Below are 18,649 nucleotides of genomic sequence, written 5' to 3' on the forward strand. Positions count from 1 at the left end.
GGAGCATTTCAGATTTGAAGAGAGGCTGCATAATCCTGGATTGTCTTGTTTAAAGCAGAGAAGGCTGAGAGGGGACCTGATTGAGGGGCGTGGACAGGGTAGATAGGAAGTAGCTATTCCCCTTAGTTGAAGGATCAATCACACCGGCACATAATTTTAGGGTGAAAAGCAGGAAGTTTAGAGGGAATGGAGGGGGAGAAAACATTTTTTTTACTCACCGGGTGATGGGAATCTGGATATCTGGGAGGGCAATAGAGATGGGAAACCTCACAATCTTTAAAGTACACGGATGAGCACTTGCAATGTCATAACGTTCGAAGGTATGGGCCAAATGCTCGATAGTGGGGTTAGTGTAGATACGTCAACACTGACTCGACGGGCAGAAGTGCTGCTTCTGTATTGTATGACACTGGCTATGACCATTTCACATAGCTCTTCTATGATGTAAAATAGCTTATTTTTGTTTTTGTGCATAACATGCTTTATTATTTTGCAAGAGTTACATGAACAGCTTCTTGTAAAGTGACTGATTATTACAGTAGTCAATGGTTTTTAAAATCTATTTTGTGTTTATTTTTGATTTCATTTAGTTTTAGTTGTATTTTTCTATTAAAACAGACTTCACTTTGGGATCTGGCTACTGTTAGCTGGGATCATAACGTACCAGATCAAGATTGCCTGTAGATCCCAAGGATAGCAGCAGCAGCAAACCCAGCTCAAAATGAGCAACCTTAAACAATGTGGTGGTCTGTTGTACTGACTGCTCACAGAAAAAGACCAAGTGCTGAGCCCACGTGGCTGAAACAGGAATAACTTGGAAATTGTGGTGCGAGATGCAGAAATTGAATGACTGGGATGGGGAGTTGCTGATTAGAGGACCAAGATAATTGAATGTCCCATCAATGAAAGGACAGTCTGTAGAAGTAAGGGATACAAAAAAAAATCTGAGATTGCCAGAAAAGATTCAGTGGTCAGGTAAGGCCATCAAGATTAGTGGGTTAGCATGAACATTTTTAATACCAGTGAGACAGGTGGATTTGATATTAATGCATCAACAGTACTGACTGACCATCTTCAGCATGCTGGGATAAATAGGTTCCCCAGGTACTCGTTGCTGTAAGCATATCACTTCCTGACCCAACGTACAGCTGTTTGGAAACAGGAAACCAGTGCAAATCAACAAGGGTAGAGGTGATAGACAACTGGCATTGAGTGAGGGGCTGGATGTAGGCTGCACAAACTCCTCCATTGCTTGGAATTTACGGGTGATTGAACCTGTGGGGTGCTAATTTCAGACTTTCAGACAGGAGGGGATATTTTTAATCATCCTGTTCAGGCATGATGAGACTCGAACCCACTTCCACAGCGTCTCAAGAGACCTGACACTAGGAGTATGCTCCATTCCTTCGTTGATGTTGATTGCTTCCTAACTGGGAGATCTTTGACCTCTGAGTTAGAAGATTGTCGGTGCAGGGCCTTCTAGAGACTTGAGTCTATAATCTAGGCTGACAGTTTGGTGCTGCACTTTTACAGATAGCATCTTTCAGGTGCAATATTAAGCCGATGCCCAGTATGGATAAAAGTAAAACTTCCCGTAACGTGACTTTTAAGAAAAGTAGGGAAGGTTTTCCTAGGGTTCTGACCTGTAATTAACCAACAATCATGGTTTATCACGTAGCTCATAATTCAGAAAAAGTGAAATCAAATTTAATTTTGTGTTTTTAAAAGTATCTGGAAATAAGATGCACTGGTTATTCTGTGCTAGGCAGTTACTAAGCTCCAGTCAGAGCCAAAGAACATAATGTATTGTCATTTGCTGCAGCCCAAAAAGGAGTCTTTATTCTGCAGGTGTGCACTTTGTAAGAGCCTAAAACAAATCTGAGTAAGCCCATGAAACTGACTGACTGGCCCACCTCGTAAAGGGACACTGTCCCAACATAATATTGGTAAGTGACCACAAACTGACATATTTTTATAAAAGCCATCTGCTTCTTGAATATTTTTTTTAGTGGAGAAAAATCTACCAACATTACCCAGTCTGGTCTGTGCATAATTCCAGAAGTACGTCAATACCGTTGAAATGGAGTTTCAGCCAGACATCATCTGGTGCAAGGTGTATGCTTGAAAACAAAGCAGCAAAGACTAAGAAAACCTTGCAGCTAGTCCACAGTCACCTCAGATTGTCAGTGAGGCAGGTGGATTTGATATTAATGCATCAACAGTACTGGCTGACCATCTTCAGCATGCTAAAATAAATAGGTTCCCCAGGTACTTACTGCTGTAAACATATCACTTCCTGACCCAACGTACAGCTGCAAAAAATATGCCACTTTCCAATGTCCATGTCCCCTTTTATTATTCACACGTGGGAATCACTGGCTGGCCAGGATTTATTGCCCATCCCTAACTGTCTTTGGTGGTGAGCTGCCTTCTTGAACTGCTGCAATCCATGTGCTGTTAGATGACCTACAGTACCATTAGGGAGGGAATTCAAGGTTTTGACCCAGCTATAGCAAAAGAACGGTGATATATTTCCAAGTCAGGATGGGGAATAGCTTGGAGGGGAACTTGCATGTGGTGATGTTCCCAAAAATCTGCGGCCCTTGTCCTTCTAGAAGTGGTCGTGGACTCGGTAGTTTCTGTCTAAGGTTCTTTGGTGAACTTCTGCAGTGCATCTTGTAGATAGTACACACTACTGCTGCTTCCGAACATGGTAGAAAGAGTGTATGCTTGTGGATGTGCCATCAATCAAGCAGGCTGCTTTGTCCTGGATAGTGTCAAGTTTCTTGGGTGTTGTTGGAACTGCACCAATCCAGACAAGTGGGGAGCATTCCATCGTATTCCTGACTTATGCCTTGTAAATGATGGACAGGCTTTGGGGAGTCAGAGAGTGAGGTATTCACTCCAGCATTCCTAGTCTCTGACCTGCTCTTGTAGCCACAGTGTTTATGTGATGAGTCTAGTTGAGTTTCTGGTCAATGGTAACCCCTGGGATGTTAATAGTGGAAGATTCAGTGATGGTAACACTATTGAATGTCAAGGGGTGGCAGTCAGATTGTCTCCTATTAGGGATGGTCATTTCTTGGCATTTGTGTGGTGTGGATGTTACTTGCCACTTGTCAGCCCCAAATCTGGGTATTATTGTCAACATCTTGTTGCATTTGAACACAGACTGCTTCAGTATCTGAGGAGTTGTGCAAAGTGCTGAACTTTGGCAAACAACCCCATTTCTAATGGGCAGGAAGTCACTGCAGCAGCTGAAGATGGTTGGGCCTCGGACTCTACCCCGAGGAACTCCTGCACAGATGTTCTGGAGCTGAGATGACTGAAGTCCAACAACCACAATTATGTTCTTACGTGTCAGGTATGACTCCAATAAGTGGAGAGTTTGCCCCCGATAATAATTTTTGCAAGAGCTCCTTGATGCCACATCTGGCTGTCACTCTCACCTCATCTCTGGAATTAAGCTCTTTTATCCATGTTTGAACCAAGGCTGTTATGAAGTTAGAAGCTGAGTGGTCCTGGCAGAATTCAAACTGGGTGTTACTGAGCAGGTTACGTTTTTCCCGTAGAAGTCAACCCTCACAGGGTAGAGTTTCCCGCTACTGCTACCCTCATTTCTTTTGGGAGAGAGACCATCAGCGCTGACAGCTTGATCAATTTTGTGTAGCAGCAAAACCTACTGCTTTGCTGACCCAACAACAATGTAACTCAACACAATGTAACTCAACAGTGGCAAGCAAAGAGGAGCCCTGGCTGATTTTTCCCTCCATTTTTTAGGTTCACTAAAGTCACCTCATCTAACGCTGACCACATATTGTAACTAGGGATTTATTTCCCATGCATTAGGGCAGTAGTTTTCAAAGTAGATGTTTTATCTGGTTTGTCTACATTAACTGCTTCTGAGTATATCTCCATCACAGATTTTAGATGTAGGTTCATACGTTCAACTTGTTGAGTGCTACACTGTACCTTGACTAGACGAGGCATGATGGTGGGTGACTCTGTGTGGCCAAGTTGTCCATGGGAGTTGCTGCCCCATGAATAGACCTGTAGGAAGAAAATTGTGGATAAAAGAAATCAACTTGAGCCTTTATATATACTTATATCTCTACAGAATACAAAACAAGTCTGAAACACTGCAGAACATTTTCTAGATATGCAAAACATTTTTTACGTATGGCCCCACCTCATGAATCTCACACATTTCCTCGTAAAACCCAAAATTGTGCTTGGGTTTTCCAGGATTTTAACTTGGCAACAATGATGGAACACTGAAATAGCTCTAACTCAGGATGGTATGTGGCTTTGGGGAGGAACTTGAAGGAGGTGGAATTCCCTTGCATCAACTGTCCTTGACCTTCTAGGTAACAGGGGTCATGAGTTTGGACATTGTGTATGAAGGATCCATTGTGAGCTGCTGCAGTGCATCTAACAGATGGTACACACTGCTGCCAACGTGCATCAGTTGTCGAGAGAATGAATGTTGAAGGTGTGGATTGGGTGCTAAACTGCTTTGTTCTAGATGGTATGGAGCTCATAAGCTGCACTCATCCAAACAAGTGGAAAGTATTCCATATACTCAACAACAGAAAACATAGCCTATCCTGCAAAGTCCTCCTTACAAAAATCTGACGCGGGTAGTACCAAAGTTGGGAAGCTGTTTCACAGACCAATCAAAAAACAGCCTGACCATAATTATATTCATGGAATCATAACTCACACATGCTGATTCAGACAACACCATTCCTCATAATGTCCTAGCCTGCAGGCAGAGCAGACACGGTGCTGTGCAGTCAGGAGGTATTTGGAGTACTCAACATGAAGTCCCATGGCACCATATCAAACATCAGCAAAGAAACCTCCTACAGATTACCACATCCCACACCCCCTCAGCTAATGGATTAGTGCTTCTCCATGTTGAATAGCACTCAGAGGACACACTGAGGGTGGCAAAGGTGCAGATTGTATTCTGGGTAAGGAATTTAAATGACCACCACCACGAGTGGCTTGTTAGCACTGATACTGACTGAGATGGTCAAGTCCTAAAGGATATAACTGCTCACCTGGGTCTGCAGCAGGGGGTGAGAGAATCAACAAGAGGGAAAAAGATACTTAACCACATTTTCACCAATCTACCTGCTGCAGATGCATCCGTCTGTGGCTGTATCAGTAAAAGTGACCTCCACACAGTCCTTGTGGAGGTGAAGCCCTACCTTCGCACTGCTAATACCTTTCTATCATATTGTATGGCACTGTATCATGCTAAATAAGATTGATTTTGAACAGATCTAGCAACATCACTGAGCATCCAATAATCATATCATCAGCCTTCTCAATACAATTCTCTTGCTGCTGATGGCCCATTGTGCCAAATTAGATTTGATGTGCTTTATTTTTTATCTGGGCTATTTTCCATAGTGTCAGGTAAATACTTTCATTGTAGCTGTACTGGGACAGCTTGGCTAGGAGAGCAGCAAATGCTGGAACACAAGTCTTCAGTACCATTGCTGGAATATTGTCAGACTTCATAGCCTTTGCAACATCCAGCTATTTCTTTAAATTGTAGAGTGAATCAAATTGGCTAATGAATGACATTTTGATGCTGGGGAGCTCAGCAGGTGGATCATCCACCTGACACTTCTGGCTGTAAATGAATGCAAATACTTCAGCGTGGATCTTTACATTGATGTGGTGGGCTTCCCTGATGTGAATATTTGTGACGTCACTGCCTCTAGTGAATTGTTTAATTGTCTACCTCCATTCATGGGATATGGGCCAGGAGCAGGCAGGTGGGACTAGCTTAGTTTGGGATTATGTTTGGCATGGACTGGTTGAATTGAAGGGCTTGTTTCCATGCTGTATGACTCTATGACTGGATGTGGTTGTACAGCAGAGCTCAGATCTGATCCATTGGTTGCGGAATCGCTTAGCTCTGCCTATTTTACTTGCCATTCAAGTAGTCCTGTGTTGTACCCTCATATTTCATCTTTTAAGTATATGTGATGCTGGTCCTGGCATTCCCTCCTGCACTCTTCAATGAAACAAGAACTGATTCCATCACCTTGATGGTGATATTGGAGCCTGAGATAGGCCGATTCATGTGGTTACAGTTTTTGGTTGAATACAATTCTGTTCTTGATAGCTCATAGCACCTCCTGGTAGCTAGACATGGTCAAAGTCTACCCCTTTTCGCTCAGTGGTAGTGTCATATAACATGGAGGGCGTCTTCTATTTGAAGATGGGGCTTCACATCCACAGGGGCTGTGCAGTTGTCACTCCTACCATGATTGCACTGGACAGAAGCATGTGCAAATGGTAGACTGGTAAGGACAAACTCATGTATGTTTCTCCCTCATGTTGGTTCTCCTACCACCTGCCACCTGCCACAGGTCAGTCCAGCAGCCCATTTAGGACTCAACCAGCTAAGTCCTCATTGATACTACCAAGCCACTCTCTGCTGGATATTGAAATCTTCCATTCAGAGTTATCCTGTGCCCATGGCCTTTGTTGCTTCCAATTTGCGCTCAACACGGACAGGTACTGATTTACTGGCTGATGGGATTCAGTAGGTCATTAACGCCAAGACAGTTTCTTGGCCACATAGACAAACTTACAAATTCGGAGCTGGAACAGGCCATTCAGCCCCTTGAGCATATTCTGTTATTCAATAAAGTCTTGGTTGATCTGGCCATAACCTCAAATCCACGTTGCGACCTAACACATATTTGATCCCCTCGCTAATCAAAAATCTATACATCTGCCTTAAAAATATTCAAGCTCTCTGATTACTGTCTCTTATAGGGGAAGAGTTGCATAGACTCTCAATCCACTGAGAAAATTTCTTTTTTCTTTATCACTATCTTAACTAGGTGATGCCTTATTTTGATACAATCACCCCTAGCAAGCTCGCATGATGCCACAAGATTTCATGGGGTCTGGAGTAAATGTTGGTGATTCCCAGGGTAACTTCTCCTGACTGTATGCCACTATGCAGTCACCTCTGGTTGCTCTGCCCTGCCTTGCCAAGTTGGTGATGGATGCTGAATGGCGTATTTAAAGATATAATTTATTGAACATGACAGTCAGGAAGACTTCATAGGCTCAAGAGGGCTACTTTCACCATTTAATTTTCCAGTACCTAGAGCCTAATTTTATTTCCTATTTAGACTTCACAGTGGCTTGATACAACTGAGCAGATTGCTCAGCTATTTCAGATGGCAGTAGAGAGTCCACCACCTTGTAGTTTGTCTGTAGTTACACTTTGGCCAGTTCAGGTGAAAATTGCAAACTTTCTTTGATCCTATGTTCCTCTGACATATCTATTAACGTATATTCCCAGTTCACTTTAACTAACTCTTTGTATTTCTTCAAGTGCCTTTTCTTTTTTTAACAAATTAACACACTAGTCTTAGATTCATATTTCTTACCCACACCGTGAATGAATTTGAAAAATTACCATCATGTGGCTGCCACCTCAAGGCTCCTTTCTTGTGTGGTCCAACCATGTCTGTCCTTGCATATAACCTTTGCTTTTGTCATACCGTGGTCCATTTTTAACTCTCCTTGTTGCTTTGACAAAGTACTTCCTAGTTCTCTCAGATTAGAGACACTGAAGGATAATGGAGCAAATAGTATGAATCTTACCTGTGACCTGGCAGTTAAAGCCAATGAGTGGTATGCACCAGCCACAATCTGGACCACCTCCTTATTGCTCAAGCTCTTGATGCACAGGGGTTGAAGCCTAGAGACAGGGCAAGAACTTTGTTATTGCAAGTGAGTAGGCACTGTTCACTACTCTAAATGATAATCACATCCATCAGCAAACATCACGCTCAGCATTCACAGTGGTGCTATGAAAATCCAGTGACTTTTTTAAATTCATTCATGGAACATGGGTCAGGCTAGCTGGCCAGTATTTGTTATCCATCTTTAGCTGCCCTTGAGAAGGTGGTGGTGAGCTGCCTTCTTGAACTGCTGCAATCCATGTGCAGTAAGTTGACCTACAATGCCATTAGGGAGAGAATTCCAGGAATTTGATTAAGCATCTTTGAAAGAATGGCAATATATTTCCAAGTCAGGATAGTGAATGGATTGGAAGGGAACTTGCAGGAGGTGCTGCTCCCATGTATCTGCTGCCCTTGTTCTCTTAGATGGAAGTGGTCATTGGTTTGAAAAGTTCTATCTGAGGATCTTTAATGAATTTCTGCAGTGTACCTTGTAAATACTGCTACTGAGCACCAGTAGTGGAGAGAGTGAATGCTTGTGGGTGTAGTGCCAACCAAGTGGGCTGCTTTGTCCTGGATGGTGTCAAGCTTCTTGAGTGTTGTTGGGGCTGCACTCATCCAGGCAAGTGAGGAATATTCCATCATACTCCTGACTTGTGCCTTGTAAATGATAGAAGGCTTCAGGGGATCAGGGGGTGAATTATGTGCTACAGTATTCCAAGTCTCTGACCTGGTCTTGTTGCTACTGAGTTTATGTGGTGAGTCCAGTTGAGTTTCTCACCAGTGATAACTCCCAGGACGTAAACCATGGGATGTCAAGGCGTGATAGTTAGACTATTTCTTATTGGGGATGGTCAGTTCCTGGCATTTGTGTTATGGGAGTATTACTTGCCACTTGTCAACTCCAGCCTGGATATTGTCCAGATCTTGTTGCATTTGAACATGGACTGCTTCAGTACCTGAGCAGCCACAAATAGTGCTCAGTGTTATGTAATTCTCAGAATGCATCCCCACTTTGGTGTTTATGATTGAGCCAAGGTCTACTCGATATAGTGCAATACAATTCAGGCCAATTGGACCGGTTGCTGGTCAGATTGATTCAGATGGAGCTGTTGTTTGAAATTTTACAAGTGATTGGGATGCTTCTGTGTTTGGAAGTGCAGGATTTTATGACAAAATTACAACAGCAACTTGAATTTATAGTTGTTTTTAAGTCAAGGTGGTTCACAGGCGAATGATCAAAAAAAGTTTAACAGATGCCATATTAGGCTGGAGAGGTAAGTTTCAAGGAGCATTGTAAGGAGGCAGAGAAGTGTTGCTAGGATATGCCAGAGCTCCAAACCAAGCTGCTGAAGGTAGAGTCACCAATAGTGAACTATTAGAATCGGGCTGCTGAGCAGTGGTAGGTATCCTTCTGAGAGGGCGATCAAGGGCAGTTTGAGAAAATAACTGGACAAAGCCTATTTGTCAAAAGACAATACATACAATGTGGAGTTGGAGGGACGCAGCAGGCCTGGCAGTAACTGAGGAGCAGGAAAGTCGCTGGTTGAGTCCCGAGCTGAAATGTCAACTTTCCTGCTCCCCTGATATTGCCTCACCTGCTGTGTTCCTCCATCTCCACACTGTATGGACTCTGACTCCACCATCTGCAGTCTTGCCATCTCCTGCTTGTCTGTACCTCCACGTTGGGAATAAAAGGAAACAAAAACAGCAAAGACAGGGAAAGGACAACATTCCAAAGACAGAATTTGAAGAGAAAGTTGTTTTGTATTGAAGGAATGTCGTAAACCAGGAAAGACTATCAAAGCTTGTTCACCTCAGGGAGAGCCATGCTTGCACTTTAACTCATGTCCGCACCTTCCTTTCAAAGCAAGGCACTCCATTGCAGAACCAATACTACAATGTCTGGTGCTAATTCCCTATTTTTTTTTGTTTCTTGAACAAATGTCAATGCCTAGGCGAGCATTTATTGTCCATGTCTAGCTGCCCTTGAGGGTGATGGTGAGATGCCATCATGATCTGCTACAGTCCATTTGGTGCATGATCTGCTACAGTCCACATGCTGTCAGAGAGGGAGTTTCTGGGACTTTGACCCAGTGACCATGACGTGTTGGGAATGCACGTATTTGTGGCTAATGCGAATTGGAACACGGACATGTTTGGAGATTGTCGTGTTGAAAATTATTTATCATGTGGTTGACTGGAACTGGAAAGTGGAAAGTTAAATGAGACTATGGTTTATCTGCTGTTCACAAAAAAAATGTGACTTTGAAAAGCAGTGTCCAGCAAAGTTTTTAGAGAGAGAAGGATGGTGATTTATTGTTTTGATCATTGAAGAAACATATCAGGGAAACCCTAACCTAGGATCTGTGCTGTCATTGCCCAGCAACTGTCTCTGGACTGAGGAAGTTTTTTTCAGTACATGCTTAGAAGTTGTGATCAGTAGTTGAAGAATTCACAAGAGTGTAGTCCTCCTCTCCTTTCCATCCAGCCTAATCTATCAGTAAAGAGTCAGAGCTTGGAGCTGAAAACAATGAACTCTGTATTTTTGTGAAATAGTTTGAAAAGCCTGTTTAAAGTTTCAAATGTCATGACACCTAACTGCTCCTCAGTTAAGTTTAATATCTAGTCTGAAGATTTTCCATCATTCTCCAACTGTCAGCAAGCAAATCTCATCAACAACAATTCAAATGAATTGTCAGAAATCAAGCTTTTTTTTCATCTGAATTTGCCTACAGGGCTGTTTGCTTTTTTTTCCATTTTTTGCTGTGTTCCCTCCCCCCTTTTTGCTGTTACCACAATCCCCACCCCCCAACTGCCCATTATAATTCTGAAGAATAAAGTTTGCATTAATAAGTTTACTTTTGTTCCAGTTAACAGTAATAAAGAGAAACAAATTGACCATTTTGGTGATTTAAGTAAGCCAGTTCAACTTTTTATTCAGCTTGTGGAATACTGGGAATTGATGTCCAGCTCACTTCTCCTGCCAGGGCCGTAACAAAGCTCTGGGGGCTTGGTATGGGATGTTTCGGATGCAGATGTGAAATTCAACATGGGCCTATGGTAATTCATAAAGAGTAACAGGGCCAGATAATTTTCTGATTTTCAAAAAATGATGGCAAATAGAAGCAGCTAAAACTTCCTTCAAGACGGAGTAGCCCTTATTGATTTACAATAGTTGGCTAACAGTTAGCCAATAAAATTGACAAAGGATTTGGGGGTGGAATTTCCTTCCAAAGAATGCAGAGATAATTAATACACTGACAGAGTGTCTGAGATTGGTGGAAGTGACTGGAATAAGGCAAGTCAACTGGTGAATCATTTGAGTTTGCAAGAATTCAATGTATAATTAAAGCAACTTAAAATAGAAAAGGAGATTTTAAAAAACACGAAAGGGAACTTGAAAGACTTGGAACTTGAACTTCAGGCAATGAAAACAGTGAAAGAGACCACTTAAGAGGCTGGAACTGGAGTTCAGGGGAGATAGAGCAATAAAGTGTAGGAGTTGAAGTGACAGTGTCAGATGAAGGCTGGAATTATATAACGAGGCCTCTGGTACAGAGGATGATTCTAATGAGGAAAGCCTAGTCATAACCTGAAGGCAATAGGAAATATTTAAATTCCTTTGGGCCCTACTGAAATTTGAGGAAAAGGATGTGCAGACAACCTTTATGTTGTTTCAAAAAGGAGCAAAATAAATGGAGTGACTGAAGGAAAACTGGAAACTGTCCATGCATCAGGCTGGATGGATACAGCTCATGTGAATTATGCATCACTGTCAGAAACTATTTTGATGAATTATGATTCAATAAGAGGACAAGCTATTCTGGATGCATAGGACTTAGTTCTTCAAGCATAAATGCAAAAGTTTTTGAAACTTATGGGAACAACCTCGGATACAATCCTACAGATCCTAGTCACCCTATGCTTCCACACTGAGAAGCACAGTGAATGTCAACAGAGTATATAACTGCAGACTGCCTCTCTGCTAAGGCTGATCCTCTCCTTATTGAATAACTACTCAGGCACTTTCTGACAGTAGAACCTGCAAAGTAACTTGCAGCCTCGGTGGACATCAGCCATAGCTGTACACAGTCCATTAGCTTCAGATAAGGATCTGAGGTCAGCACCCAAACTGCAGACATGCAGACCGTTGAATCCCGGAACATACAAATTGGGAACAGAATGCCGTTAAGCCCTTTGAACCTGTTCTGCTATTCAAAGCAATCAAGCCCTTGACTTCCTTGCATGTCAAGAATCTATCTACCTCCGTTTTAAAAATATTTAATGATTCTGCCTTCACCCACTCTGGAGAAGGGCTCCAAAGACTTGAATTTTCTGAGAAAAAATAATACTCATCTCCCTCTTGAATGAACGACCTCTTAGTTTCAAGCAGAATCCCCCTAGTCCTCTCCCACAAGTTGAAAAGTCCTTTGAGAGTCCACCTTGTCAAATCCCCTCAGGATCTTTTTTTATACCTCAATATGACTTTCATTCATAACTCTAATGGAAACTGGCCTAGCCTTTATAAACTTTCCTAATGACACCCCCATTCCAGATCAGTCAATGATCCTTCTCCAAATACTTTCTAATGCCTTTAATTAAGATCAAAGCTGTATTGCTGGTGAACTCAGGTGCAGACCATTCAGCCCTCTCAGCCTATTCAATCACATCGTTAGATTTTTCTGATCTGTATCTGCACCTGCCTTTGTTCCAAAACCCTTGATACCCTGCCCAACAAAAACATCCACCTCCATTTTTAAAAGTTTCAATTGACCAGACTCAACTGTTTTTTTGAGAGTTCCAGACTTCCACTTGATTTGTCAGAATTGCGTCCAAACATCATCCTTGAATGGCCTAGCCTTAATTTTAAGGTTAGGGCTTTGTTCTGGTCTCCGCCTTGAAAGGACATAGTTCCCTCAATTATTTAAGATATCACATTCCATAATTAATGTGTTTTTAGAGGTATAACTTGGGAATCAGATGTTATCTTACAATTAACTCTCAGTGTAGGTGTAACTCACATACACCTAGGGTGACTATCACTCCAAGTGCTAAATGCAAAGGTCAGCGTTTGAAGGGAGAAAACACAATGACCAACAGAGGCCTTTTGGTTGAGCCTGGTGGTCTGCAATTTAATCAACAAAAGATTTAAATTGTTATTATTTCTTAAATCAAAGAAGGTAATAGCATCTTTTCAAATAAGAGGGTTTAATGGCTGAATCAGCAAGTCAGGAGTAGTGGGTCATTAATTCCATTAGAGTTACGGCTTATTCATGTGGATCCCAAAATGAAATCAAAACATTTGGTGGTTTTAGAAGTTATCTGGCATTTCCATAGTGGTACATCCTAAAATATATGGTGCCAAGAAGGTGAGTTGTGGAGCTTAGACAGGTCCCTTTGGTTTCATTTGTTGGCTTTTGTTTTGCAGAAGTTGGCAGTCAGTCATTCAGTTTTAGGACAAACTGTCATTGGGCAATGAAAGACAAGGAGATAAATGCATGGCTCCAAAGTTGGTGTGGGTGAATAGGTTTCAGATCATAAAGCACTAACACCAGTACAGGTGTAGAAAGGAAGTATTTCAGCGTGACAGACTGCACTTAAACCATACTTTGACCAGTGTTCTGGCAGATTGAATAAAAAGAGTTGTACAAAGGCCTTAACACTAATTACAGTCTATAAACAAACAAACAAGAAAAAGTCAGCAAATAGGCTCAAAGGGGAAAAGAATTGCAAGAGGTAGAATTAATGGCTCTTTGCTTGAATGCACAAAGTATTCAGAAAGTAAATGAGTTAACAGCACAAATAAGGGTTAATATGAATGGTTGTATTGGTATTACAGAAACATGGTTTACAAAATTGGGAACTAAATATTCAAGGGTATGTGATTGTTCAAAAAGGCAGGCAAGTACTTCAGTTAGTACTGGATGGTGGAGATCAGAAATAACAGGAGGAAGAAGACACAGGGAACATTTAAAATATTATTTAAGTGGAGAAAGCTGTAGCACTGAGGGATTTGGAGTTCCCTGTAAATGAATCACAAAAAGCTGGCATGCAAGCTTAGTTAATAGAGAAGACAATCAAGTGTTGACCTATATTTCAAAGATAATGGAGCATAAATATAGGGAAGACTATATTCAACCAGACCTTGCAAAGCCAAAATCAAAACGCACACTGTTTGCTGTAATTGCAAGTTTGTGCAGCACTTGAACAATCCTGAGTGTACTATTTACGACACTAAAATGAAACTTAAGATAGTCAAGCTTGTAATGGCTCTAACTGGTATTGATATGCCAGGATATGTTTTCTGCAAACAAACAGAATAAATCCAAGCCTTGTCTGTTCTGAATAACCCAGGAGCATGGGGGGGCCTATAGTTTCCCTGTTGCTTTCTCCATGGCAACAACTTGACAAATTTTAGTTGGCCTTGCCAACCAATTCATCCCCTTTTTTTCACTGTTGTAGAGTTGTTTGTAATCTTTTCAAATTGGACATTCTTGGGTTTGTTCTGAGTGCAAGATGAAAAGCTTCAACAACATGCCTCTCTTCAGCAATATTCATGATCAAACTCGATTTAAAGTCAATGATTTTATTTCCCAACATTAAACAGCTGCACCACAGTCTTCCTAATCATTTAATTTCTTGACAGCCAAAGTCATTTTGTACCTTACTGCCTAACCTGGAGCACTTACTGTGCCACCAGCACACTTAGGATTATATGGCACTCTGCTTGGTTACCTTTTATTGAACTGAGGTGATCTGAAATACAATTTTTTTTTGAAGAAGTGACAAGGCAGGAAACAACGAACATTAGTTCAACAACATGGTTTATCCACAGATGACTGAACTCCTGTTACCTGGGAAGGACATCTCCATGACCTAGCTGGCCCTCTTTGCCTCGTCCCCAGCTCCATAACTCTGTCTGTAAGGAAGGAAGGTGTGCAGCTGCCTCACTTCCGGGCGTTGGGGTCAGGCTCACCGATTTGATTCTTGCTCGTCCTGCTCTTCTGAGAAGTCTTGGGGAAACTGAAAGAAAAAGACACAATTACTTGTGGATGTCAGGTGGCTACAGAAGATCTTGGTGCCATGACACTATCATGTCTCACACAATTGCGATTTTTAAGTCAAATATTCTGCAGTTTCTGGGTAGATGACCACCTCTTTTCTTCCGACCACAGTTCATACCCTCATGCCTTCCCACATGGTATTCCATCTGTCAATTCTTTGTCCACTCTCCCAGCCTGTCCAAGTCCTTCTGCAGCCTCCCGCCTCATCAATAGTACCTGTGCCTCCATTTATCTTCATGACATCTGCACACTTTGCAACAATACTCTCAGTTTCTTTGTTTAGATCATTAACGTATAACATGAATAGTTATAGTCCCAATACTGGCTCGTGCAGAGCTCCACTAGTCACTGGCCTGAAAAAGATCCCTTCATCCTCACTCTTGTCCATCTGCCAAGATCTTGCACCTAACATCATGAGTTCTTAATTTCTTTAGCAGCCTTCTGTGTGGCACCTTGTCAAAGGCCTCTGGAAATCCAAATAAGGCACATGCACTGACTTTCCTTTGTCTAACTTAGTTACCTCCTTAAAGAATTGGTCTTAATGTATTGTCCAATATTTGTAAATATGCGCATCAATCATTCACAGATCCTTGAATCTGCTTAATATTCACCAGTAAATATTTTTCTTTAAAACTATAGTTAAGACTATGGATTGACAACTATGTCAAACTTTACAGTTCTGATTATCACATGCAAGATACTTCTCTTGCACAACAAATTGAATTTTAAAACACAAAAAATCCAAAAAAGTCTCAGCGGTCTTAGGGAGGCGATGGCCTAAGTGGTATTATCGCTGGACTGTTAATCCACAGACCCAGATAACATTCTTGGGACCATGGCAGTTGGTGGAATTTGAGTTCAATAAAATATCTGGAATTGAGTATCGAATGATGACCATGAATCCATTGTCAATTGTCAGGAAAACCCACCTGGTACACTAATGTCCTTTAGGGAAGGCAACTGCCATCTTTACCTGGTCTGGCTTACATGTGATTCCAGACCAACAGCAATGTGGTTGACTCTCAACTGCCCTCTGGGCAATTAGAGATTGACTATCAAAGCTGCCAGTGACGCCCTCATCCGTTAATGAATGAAGAATAAAGGTACCAGTCTTAATGCTAGCAAAAAGTCAGATTTGAATAGAACAGTTCTTTGATTATATACTGGAACACAAAACACTAAAAATACATACTTTGTGTCTGACATTCTCATGATTTAATATCTATATGCATCTTCACCAATACTGCAGCTGATTAAACATACTTAAATTCACAGGATAATGATCAGGAGAATTAATCCAGAGAAATGTTAGGTGATGCATTACTGGAGGATAAACCTGCACAGAACCATATGTTAACTGGTAAAGAGATAACAGAATTAGTTTCATAGAAATGTGGTTTCAGACAGTAGGAGATGGAATTGATAAAACTGTAAAAATCCTATTTTTCTGGCCTTGAGTGAAAAGTTTTGATTTATTTGCAGAGCACTTATCTCTAAGTTGAAACATTTTTGTTAGGCATTGTTGTTTTTATGAATGTTCCAGCTTTCTTGTGCTATATAACTAAGGGCATAGAGCATTATAATAATTGATGCTAAGTCCATTACTGCTGAGATTGTTTTGGCTTATGTTCATGAAGACACATACAATAATTCCAAATTTAAAACAATAGGCTTCCCAAGTACCTGGGTTGTTCCAAAAAGTGACTGGCTTGAATAAACAATATTCAAGAGCAGTTTAGAGAGAATATAGCACATCTGAAACCCCAGCTTAAACCACCACCAGTAATTACTACCCATTGTTCAAATAACAATCCATTGCTGAATCCAGAAAAACAAGAACAACAGGGCAAGCCTGTAAAAATTGATGAATGATTTAACTGTTGTCAGACGCTTTTTATGCAAATCATTCATCTGTCTTTGGTGAAGCTGCTGTTGTGCCAGTGTTGAACTGGGGTGACAAGGTCAGAAGTCAGATGACACCGGGTTGTAGTCCAACGGATTAATTTGAAATCACAAGCGTTCAAAACTGCAATTTCAACCCCAGTTCTGGGGCAGGGTCACCGGACCCGAAACGTTAACTCTGATTTCTCTTCCCAGATGCTGCCAGACCTGCTGAGCTTTTCCAGCAATTCCTGTTTTTCTTTATGATTTACAGCATCCGCAGTTCTTTCAGTTTTATAACCGGGTGTCGTCTGACTTCTGGTGTTGCTTCAGCTGGGCGAGTGATTTCTGGCACCTCTGTGAGCTCTACCTGACTGAGCACCACGTTTTGCCTGTAGTTGGGCAGTACCTTGGGATAGAAGATCTGGCAGAGAGAGTCGACGACAAAAGCCCTCTGAGTCTTGCTCCCGTATATCGCCCAGGCTGAAGCTCTTTTTGTCAGGCATGGACTCCTCCATTTTTACCAGTTCCTTTCTGGTGTCTTTGTGCTGGATTCCACCACTGGCTGGGCTGCCGATGCAAGCCGCAATTGCACCCTGAGATGGGTAGTAGTAGTTCACTACTTTTCTGAGCGAAAGGGCTTCATAGGTGGCGGCTACTCTCTCGCCAACAACTGAAGCACAGGAGACAACCAGGTTATTAAATGTTGAAGGTGCTGCAGAGGAAGGGCTGCTGGGTTGGGTGTCCTCAGACATGGATAAAGGTGGCAGGTTGGGAGGGTGCACGCTTTTTGTGGAGGAGTCCAGTTGGGAGATGTCAGACAGCTTTCTGAGGTATGCTTTTACTGCCTCCTCATCGGGGTACTGTGAACTCCTGGGTTTTGTGTGGTTTAATACTCCATTGGGCTCCTGCTGCGAGCTGGGAGGTTCACCTGCCTCAGAGTTATCAGGGCATTGCGCTGATTCCACTTTGTCAGTATCACCTGAGAAGTGCTCAGGATGCACTGGCTGGGGCTGCTCGGATCTGTCTGCGCCCGTTACATGATTGTGAGGGAGTTGCTCAGATGGGGAGCAGTGGTGATCAGGATTCTGGGCAGAGTTCTTGTGTTCTGAGTTGGACAGTGCCATGCCCAGAGGACAGTAGTGGCTATCTGAGATGATCACATGATCTTCTTTGTCCATCATGGTCAGCAGCAGCTGGTGGCAGTGGTGGCACTTTTCCGAGTTCTGCTTCTTCTCATGGGGCCAGGGCCTTTGAACCAGTGCCAGACTGTGGTGGGAACCACAGGCGATTTGTATCACTGCCCGTCCAGCAAGGTGCTCCAGCTTCTGTGGCTTTGCCAAGGGGAAAATGGCTGTGACGAGTCCGAGCTGGCAGCCGCTGCCCCAGGCCCAGATCTCCTTCCTCGATGACAGAGCCAAGCTGTGCTGTTCTCCGCAAGCCAGCTGCACTGTCTTGACCAACTCTGGGGGGCTGGTTTCAGAGTCTGATATCATGACCAGGGTGGGTATCGGGATCTGGCTTTGACCCTGGACTGCACACTGGCAGGATGAATTCTCTCCCCACATGTATACAGCTCCATCCTCGGTTACTGCTCCACTGTGGTAGCTACCGGCCGCCACACTGACCACATGCAAGCCAGCTAAGGCCTGCTCCAGCATTGGGCCTGTTGACTGACTAGCCTCACAGTCCAGTCCCCACGGAAGGCATCCAAAGCTGTAGACATCGCCATCTGAAAACAAAATGAGAAGAATTTCAGGCATTAGTTCACCAAGGGAGTTTGCATTATGAAGATTAGGCCCAAGGTGCTGTTAGTGCTGGAAGACATTAAAGAGATGGAGGCAGGGAGTCAGAGTAGGGAATGAGAATGGGACTTGGTTCCAGATTTCTATTTTAAATAAGTATAGGTTTACCCCAGACTAGCAGGGTAGTAAAGTGTAGAGGTAACCAAGCCATGTCGGAGGATTTTGGAAG

At 42.5% G+C, this 18,649-nt stretch overlaps 1 protein-coding gene across 5 annotated transcripts in view; it reads right to left on the reverse strand.

Moving 5' to 3' along the window:
• als2b (alsin Rho guanine nucleotide exchange factor ALS2 b) overlaps positions 1-18,649 on the reverse strand; it is a 111,590-nt gene that overhangs the window by 75,439 nt on the left and 17,502 nt on the right. For all 5 annotated transcript variants that reach the window (XM_048534031.2, XM_048534029.2, XM_048534030.2 and 2 more), the window contains exons 4-7: positions 17,085-18,407; positions 14,585-14,753; positions 7,648-7,744; positions 3,973-4,050 (exon numbers count right to left, since the gene is read on the reverse strand). In XM_048534031.2, the coding sequence (XP_048389988.1) occupies positions 3,973-4,050; positions 7,648-7,744; positions 14,585-14,753; positions 17,085-18,407 (1,667 nt within the window). The remainder of the gene's footprint in view (positions 1-3,972; positions 4,051-7,647; positions 7,745-14,584; positions 14,754-17,084; positions 18,408-18,649) is intronic.

This window comes from Stegostoma tigrinum, chromosome 7 (genome assembly GCF_030684315.1).
Source record: "Stegostoma tigrinum isolate sSteTig4 chromosome 7, sSteTig4.hap1, whole genome shotgun sequence".
In the NCBI taxonomy this organism is placed as follows: Eukaryota; Metazoa; Chordata; class Chondrichthyes; order Orectolobiformes; family Stegostomatidae; genus Stegostoma; species Stegostoma tigrinum.